Raw genomic sequence first — 8,623 nt, forward strand, 5'->3', positions numbered from 1 at the left:
ACAACCTGGTTCAAGCTCTGCACATAAGGGCAAATCCAGGCTCCATAGCCTGGCCCAAGTAGTGAAGCTTGCTGCTGGGAGAGAGTACAAGGGGAGGAATTCATGTATGAATGTTTGCCTTTGCTAGAAGACAGGAAGGAAAAAAAAAAAAAAAGTCACATCCAGCTCATAGAATATCAGGGTTGGAAAGGATCTCAGGAGATCTAGTCCAACCTCCCTGCTCAAAGTAGGACCAATCCCCAGACAGATTTTTGCCCCAGATTCCTAAATGGCCCCACTCAAGGATTGAACTCTCAACTCTGGGGTTTAGCAGGCCAATCCCCCCCCTCTTCATTCCAAGTCCTTCCTCAGGGCTCCTGAGCAGCAGAATTACTTCATACATCATTTGTAAAATGAATCCCATTTATGAATACCCTGGAGTTTTTTCTATCCTTCAGCATTTACTTTTGGGTTTTTTTAAAAAAAGGCTTGCATTGGTTTAGCTGTGGTGTAATTTCAGTAACACACACTCACTTTATCTAGGTTAATATTGTTCTTTTGAGGTTGTTAGAAGGGCTATAAAATAACTGTTCACCTTGGGGAAAATGCTAAAAGTCCAAGGTTTAAAATATTGCTAGATCTGACAACAATTCTGGGCATTTATATGCTTGAATTCAGAGTCAGAATTTACCTCTGGTGTGTAAGACCACTGTAGGCAATGCAGCAACACCAGCAACTAAGTTGACTCAACTGGGTTCCCAATATGAACATTCTTAAATGCTTGTTTCATACAGCCTTCAAGAGAATATTTTGGGATTTAGACGAGGATAAGGTGGTGGCTTTGGAGGTTCTGATAAAAAGTTTATCACACACTTAAATGCAACATGAAAAAGCAATAAGGTGCTTGAAATCTGAGATCCTTTGGACTGGAGATATCTCTAGGACTTTAAAGACTTTTTGAAAAAAATTCACATAATATATGTAATTGAGCTGGGGGCAAGGCACGGGTCTGTAGAGCCGTGTTCAATTCCCAGCTACAGACTTCTTGTGTCACTTTGGACAAGTCACTCAAAGGCAATATAAGTTGTGTGTGCGCGTGCGCGCTTTAAGCAAATCATTAAAAAAACCACTTTTTTAAAAAAGCCTGAAGACAAAGATGTTTTGTTTTAGGTAAAAAATAGTCACTTCATCTCCATGAAGATCAGTTCCACATCTGTAAGAATGGGAATATTTCCTATCTACCACCCTTAGGTGGCCTTTTCCATTTAGGCTGAAAGTTCCTCAGCTTAGATGATGTCTCTCACTACATGTATATTATTTCTGTAATATAAATAATATTGTTTTTGGCTGAAAATGTGCTTAAGCTGTCCAAGAAAGTGTACACAGTCTACATACATTGCATTCACTGATTTTTCTTTAGGACATATTTTTCTACTGTGTTAACACAATATTTCAAATGTCCACTCCATGTTGTGATTTTTATCTCCTGTTGCCCAGAAAGCTTCATTTATGGGCCAAGTTCTAGACAAGAGCCAGCACGTAACAGGGTAACAGTATAAAAAACTACAGGGCAAGGGATTAAGGGACAATAGCTTATAGAATGTACAAAACCATACCTTTGTACTACAGTGCACAATCCATTGCAGGCATAGTCCTTGCACACATCCATCCTTGTGTTACCAGAAGAGACTAGTGGAATTGATGTAAGGACCCCACAACCCTAAATGAATCAATTCCCCTGTAGGGCCTATCACCTATTAGTTGCAGGTCAAATGAAACAGTCATTTTAAAAGCTGAAAACAGGCAGAAAGGTACATAAAATATATAGAGAAAAGGGCAATAAAACAAAACAGCTCTGTGGTTTTACAAGTACAGTTGGCTTGAAGCCCAGACCCAACCCCTAACCAATATGGACACGACACAAATAAAATGTTAACATTACTCAGTCTCTAAGAGTGACAGGAACTCAGGTGTAGATAGCTCACTCTGTCTTGATTCTTATGTAACTTGAGAACAGCTATCAGAAATCAGGAACTCTAAATGGAACAGGAGATCTTCCTTAACGATGGACAACCAGATAAGCACAGGTGTCTTGATATTCCACTGAAACTGCTCTGTGGGGATGTCCAGCTGTTAAACTGAATAAGGCCAAAACTGAGCTTCTGATCTTTCCCTGATCCCACATCTCTGCTCTCCTCCCTCATCACCATGTATACCACCACCATCCTTCCAGTCACTCAGGCCTGTAATTTCAGCATCATCTTTGACCTGGCCCTCTTTCTAGACCCAGACCTCCTTGTTGTGTTTAAGTGTTGTCAGAACTTCTTACAGAATGATCCAGAGATCCAGCATTTTCTGTCTGTCCAGACTACCAAAGTTTCTCTTCCAGGCCCTTATGTTGTACCTTGAGTACTGTCATCTCCCTCTCTAGCTTACCTTGTCCCCCCTTAGGTCCAGTCAAAAAACATTTGTCAGCATTATCTTCCTAGCTCTTTGTCTGCTCATGGCCCTCACTTCCACTTCACATCCCTCCATTGGCTTCCCAGCACAAACTTATCTGTGCCTTTATGGCCCTTCACCATTTAGCATCAATCATATCTGTCTGATCACACTGATGACCCTTGCCTTCACTCTACCACTCAATTCCTGCTAGTCTGCTTTTCCTACAAGCCCTTCTCAGCACTACCTCTCCTCCGTGTCCCTCCTTAGTTGGAGGGAAACACGCCATCAAAATCCATCTGGTCACCATATTATCCTACTTCAAATCCCTGCTTAAAACTTTCCACTCTCCTTGAAGCCTACAAATCACTACCAGCTGATCATTACTAGGCATGTAGTGAGCCAGACTACTGCCTACTATGCATGCTGCCGCTGTGTGAAGGAACACAGTCTCATTCACTGAAGAAGCTGGAAGGCAGCTACAGAAGGAAAAGAACTGATCTAGTGGTTAAGGTTCTAGACTGGAATCAGGAGAACTGGGATTATCCCAGACTCTGCTACAGATTTCTCATGTGCTGTTGGGCACCTCACTTACACCAGAACTTTTGAACAAGAGAGTCAAAGGCCCTTAGCAACAGAGCATTTAGGATGTTGTAGCAACAGCTGGATTATGACAACAGCATAGTGTGGAACCTGTGACATCAGCATGGCAGTTTGCACAAATCTGGGTTTGAACCTTGTGCTGCTATCTAGATTGCACTGGGGCAGCTGTTGTCGAGTTTTTTTGCACAGGACAGTGAAAGACTTGTAAAACTGTGGCAACTGCCTGTGAATCCAGCATCGTTTCTGTCTCCTCTAGCTTTGTACCTAAGACCTCTATGGTAAGAGTAATAGTTTTCTGCAGTTTATTTTCTTCCCCTTCTGTCATAGGCTTTAATATATAACTCAGGGGAAGAGTTTCACATTCTCTCTACAGACATTTTATTCAAAGCTCTTGTGTATGCTTCTTGCAGACATTATGTAAATAGTGTGGCTTTCAATAAGCCTAGAGGGCAGACCTGTCAGTGCATGATCCCTACATAACTCCTGGTCTGCTGAAAGCCATTCAACCCATTCTGCTGTGGTTATTTAGCCTATTCCTAATCCCAAGACAGGGAAGCATCTCATCTTCATTGGCATCTCATATTTATGAACTGACAAATTAATTCAGAGTAGCAAAACATTACTCTCCTGGCCAGATACATCTAAGAAGGTAGCAGAGAGTCTCATGACTCCATGGTTCTAAGGGGACACTAATTTCATATCTGGTTGACCACAATCCACTAGACTTGAATCAGAGATAGATTTTTCCCCTATGTTTTTCTTCATTGACTTTCTAACTGACCCACAATTGAAGTGTTCTTTATGCTTAGTCAAAGGTCATGGGTTTTAGTCCAGCACTTTGATCTCATTATGGGGCAGGGTTAGGTCCCATCTATTCAGATTTGGAGTGAGGGAGGGGAAGTTTACTTTCCTAATGACTGCATCTGAAGTTGAGGGGGAAAAAAAAAAAAAGACATAACAGAGCATATAGAACTATGACAAGTCAGGGGGACAAAGTTTTGGGTGGAGCAACTGCCCTTCTTGATTGATAGCAAATTATGCTGCTGCTTTTCACAGAATATAAGTGGAGCCTCTGACTTTCTAGTAGCTCAGACAGGGCTTTGAATAATCAAGTGTAGTAGCTTTCTATAGATAGTTGGGCTACCAGCCTGCATCTGGCTCAGCTGAGCTAGGTGAAAAACATTTACCAGAAGATTGTTTCAATAGTTTGAATCAGTTAAATAGGAATGGATGATTTTCCCTGATCTATGGACTAGGACACCTCTGAAAATACGTCAGGGACAGCTGGAGTGACAGAGCCACCAGACATTAGGGACCAGGACCTGCACATGGAGACTAATTCACAGGCAGAACTGGATTCTCTGCAACCAGAACATATTATCAATGATGGTGAGATCAACACCTGGGTGGAGATGAAGCAGCCAAACTCTAGGATGGCCCAAGTGGCTAAGACTGAGCTGGAGAAGATGCGGCTGGATATGGAGCTGACTATGCTGAAATATCAATATGAGGAGAAGGAAAAGCAGCGGCACCACAAAGAGAAGATGGAGCAGATGCGTCTGCAGTCACCATCTGGATATGTGAGTACAGGTGACAGTGTGAACAGGAAGAGGCATGACCCAGCTGTGTGCTTTCCACATGGTCCAAGTTTAAAATATTTCCAAATCTCTACAAAGGTTAATTTATTTGAGAAAACTTCTATTCAGTCAGAGTCAAACCCAAAAATGTGAACTCACAGCAGGATCTTACACATTAAATTTTCTCCAGTGTATTTTTTTAAGTCTCTGGAGTTACTCTATTACTTGTACTTGTTTGCCTGCTAGATAGAGAGGGGTAAGAGTGGCTTCCCGGTCAGGGCTAGCTCTAGGCTCCAGCATCCAAAGCATGTGCTTGGGGCAGCACTTTTCAAGGGGTGGCATTCCAGCCCTTTTTGTGCTTTGGCAGCAGCACTCCAGCTTTTTTTTTTTTTTGCTGTGCTTGGGGTGGCAAAAAACCTGGACCCAGCCCTGTTCCTAGTCAGCCATATAAATGCATTTCTTCCCCTCCCTCCCCCCACACTGGTTGAATAGTTTAGTACTCAAATTTCTCCTCTTCAAGAGGAATTATAGACCACCACAGAAGAGAATCCAGCAGACTCCTCCTCTCAGACCTGGCTTTCTCCTGATGGACCAGGCACTTTTCTTCCCTTCACCCTCTGCCAGAAACTCAGACCCTGGGATCTCAGACCCATTGTACAAGCCCCTCTTGAAAACCGCCCAAACTCCTTCTATATTGGTGAAAAGTAGCTTATACAGCCAGCCACTTCCCAGAATTCCTCACCAGCATCTAACTCCCACGGTCCCTCTGCACTACAAATCCCAGAATTTCTTTGTTTTCATCAGGAACACAGAATAGGACAGAATCTGGACTCTACTTGAAGGAGCCAGCATACTCTATGGCTCAGGAATGCAAATTTCTACAATGGAGCCTGTCAACAAGTTCCTGTGACCTAAATTCCCTGTAAGCTGCGGGGCCACATTTATTTAGTGCTGCATAGGTGCTCAGGAAAGCTGCCCAGAAACCAGCCAGTGGACAGGCACCCCTCCCCCAGCCCCAACCTAACCAAGCCCCAGACCTGCTGTGGCCCAGCCTCAAGGCCCAGCTGTGACCCAGGCCCAGTCCTCGGATCCAGGAAGGGGTGCCTCTTCTGCAGCTGAAGTCCAGAAGCTGCTGCAGGTGGAGGGAAGAGATGCATCTGACTCCCCCAGCCCAAGTACTGCTGCAAGCAGTGGGGAGGGGAGAAGGAGAGCTGAGGGGAGTCCTTTCTCCCCACTGTAGCCCCAGAGTACCCTCCCGCACCTCAAACCCCTGATCCCCAGAGCCCACACCCCTGCACCCCAACCCTTTGCCCCACCTCTGAGCCTGCACCTCCTGCCAGAGCCCTCACACCCCAACCCTGTCTCCTCCCACACTCCAAACCCCTCATCCCCACTATACAAGTTTTGTTGTGTGACACATCACCTCCATATTGATGCACATTACAAAATTAATTCCCCACATGGGTTGGAAAAAATGAGAGAACACTGCCTCTGACTAGAACAGATTTTAAGGGTGTGTAAAGAATTAGAGGGGTGGTTAAAGGACCAAATCCCAAGTGTAGCAAAGCAAACAGGTGTGATGGCTGATCTGAACAGCAGGTGCTATGCCCATAGAAAAATGGGCAAAGACAGCAGGATCTAAAGGAACAGGCCTGATAGCAGTTCACTTGTAGGGAAACCCAGTTAGCTCTGAACTTAAGACACATTGCATCCAAACTAATGGCTGTAAACAGGGAAAGGTGATGCCTATAACTGCCAAACCAATAGGAAAAATGGAATAAGTGTTGCTGAGATCTGCTATTACAGCCCTGATGGGCAACCCTTCAATAGGTAAACTGCCCTTCTTTCTTTCAGTAGCACACATTGAGCAGGTACTGGTGAACAGAAAGATACAGCTTAAGATTGAAGTTGCAGATAAACTTTATGCTGTACAAGATTCACCAGTTAAATTCACTTCCACATGAAGGCATTAGGGATCATGAAATAGCTAGCTCTCCTGATGGCTCAAATATTTCTCAGATGGGAAGAGGGAAAATGAGTATTACACTCCCACCCTGAAAAGGTATAACCTGTACCTGTGTTATGGGGAACTACTAGGACATTTACCTTACTAGCACAGGCAGTCTCTCAAAGTGAATTCAGGAATCTATCAGTGGCAAGGACTGAATGGAAAAAGCCTGGCCTAATTCAGCCCTCAAGTAAATAAAAGGAACTCCTGAGATGCTCCTACTTACATCAAGGCTGAATTTGGCCACATGTCCTCAATATAAAAATAGAAGAGGTTAGGGAGAGAAGTAACTGTTGGAATTCTTGTGTTAGCACATAAAGCAGCTGCCAAGTGTTTAATGGACTTGAAGTCCATCTTGATTGAAGGAAAAATAAGTATAGAGGTACCCAGAACTTGGAGTGTTGTGCTGACCAGAAGTTGTGGAAGGCTATTCTGGGAGACTGGGTTCACATACCAAGAGTGTCCCCTTGCAGAAGAGGGAAGAGAATGGGAAATGGGTAACAGTTCACATTTGAGTGAGTTTGTGCACAAGTTGCTAGCAATTAGTTTCTTAACTGGTTATCCAGGCATTAAAAGAAAAATTCATAGGATAACAATTTTTTCCACCCCGCTGTTTATAAAGAATGATCAGAGCATTACTGAACCTGTCTGAGATGCCCAAAGCAGAAAGATAGCAGGAGATACAAGAACAACAACTATGGAGCCCAGCCCTATATCAAACAACCTTTCCAGAGTCATAGCCAAGTATTTTGGGAGTCTTGAGTATATGACAATCAGCACAGGCCAAGCGGTTCCACAGCTCAGTCTAATTCTGTCTGTTCAAACAGAATTGCACTGGGTCTCAATCTGAGAGTTTGTCCATCATCATATTAGTGACAGTTTATGGTCACAAAGGCAAGGGACATGCTGAGCAGAGGAGTCTTTTCACAAGGCATATATAGAACATGGCCCTTCAATATCACATTTCTGCTCCTTTGTCCACAGCCTGCTGAAGAATGCCAGGACCACCTCATGCCCCAGAACCAGTTTGCTTTGTTCCTGTATTGCTTCATCTTCATACATGTTATCTACACAGCAAGGGAACTGTTGCTCCTCTTTGCTGAGAAGCACCACCTATTCATCATTGTGGTTACCTTGTTATATTTAGTTAAAGAGCTCTGAGATTAGTTGTGTTGCTTTGTTCTTCCTCTGCAAGGTCTATATTGGTTGAAACCTCTGATTGGTATCCACAGTATTCTGATAGTAAGGCACCATATACAAGGATTAGAGAAGTGTTACATGAAGCCAAATTTTCAAAAGTAGCCACTGATTTTTGGATTACTTCACTGTTTGTCTTGGCTTTCCCGTGCCATAAGTGTCACTGCTGTTAATGATATAATTGATGGACAGTTGTGCAGAATTGTCCCTCTAATCCAGCATAGTTAGAAGTTAGACATGCTAACAATTTATTAGGTCATTAGATTGCCCTCCTGGGAGCTAACTCAGAATTGTTTCATACTGTATATTCTCCAGTACTTCATCCAGTTGCATTTTAGATGTTCCAAGAAAAGAGACTTGCATTTTCTGTGGGAAGTTATTCCACACTACCACACCTCTCACCTTTGAGGAGTTTCTTCTGACTTTTCCATTTGACAGTTTCATGCCTTTACTTCTAATTACTCTGCAGAGCTCAAAGTAAACCACTAAACAGGCAATAGGCTGAGAAAGGGGCGTCAGGAGCACTCAGGGGAGATGGGACAGAGAGGAAGCCAATAGGAGAAAGGACCTGAGTTCCCATTTCAAGCCCTGATGCCTTGTTGGGAAGCAGTGCAATGCTACTTTACAATCTACTCTTCCTTTGCTTTTGCCAAAATTGCAACAAAAACTGAATGAGGTCAAAATGAACATTTAGTTTTGACTCAGCTCAATTTTTGATTTTGAGTCACCAAAACTCTTGAAATGTTTCTTGTTGAACTGACAATGTAATTTCCCCCCACCCTCCCACCCCATTTTTCAGAATTTCCTATGAACTAAAAAA

General features: G+C 43.3%; 1 protein-coding gene across 1 annotated transcript; it reads left to right on the forward strand.

Moving 5' to 3' along the window:
* The first annotated feature begins 4,454 nt into the window (after positions 1 to 4,454).
* Positions 4,455 to 7,767, forward strand: TMEM247 (transmembrane protein 247). The gene is made up of 2 exons (XM_075063486.1): positions 4,455 to 4,601; positions 7,591 to 7,767. Exons 1-2 carry the CDS (start codon positions 4,455 to 4,457, stop codon positions 7,765 to 7,767), a joined length of 324 nt encoding a protein of 107 aa, XP_074919587.1.
* The last annotated feature ends 856 nt before the right edge of the window (positions 7,768 to 8,623 follow it).

Source organism: Chelonoidis abingdonii, chromosome 3 (genome assembly GCF_003597395.2).
Source record: "Chelonoidis abingdonii isolate Lonesome George chromosome 3, CheloAbing_2.0, whole genome shotgun sequence".
NCBI classification, from domain to species: Eukaryota; Metazoa; Chordata; order Testudines; family Testudinidae; genus Chelonoidis; species Chelonoidis abingdonii.

What these genes read in the sequence shown, in the direction of transcription:
- TMEM247 (XM_075063486.1), top strand. Translation starts at nt 4,455, where the DNA reads ATGGCCCAAGTGGCTAAGACTGAGCTGGAGAAGATGCGGCTGGATATG. An exon ending in TGCAGTCACCATCTGGATAT is followed by an intron (nt 4,602 to 7,590) that starts GTGAGTACAGGT and finishes CTTTGTCCACAG; the next exon opens with CCTGCTGAAGAATGCCAGGA.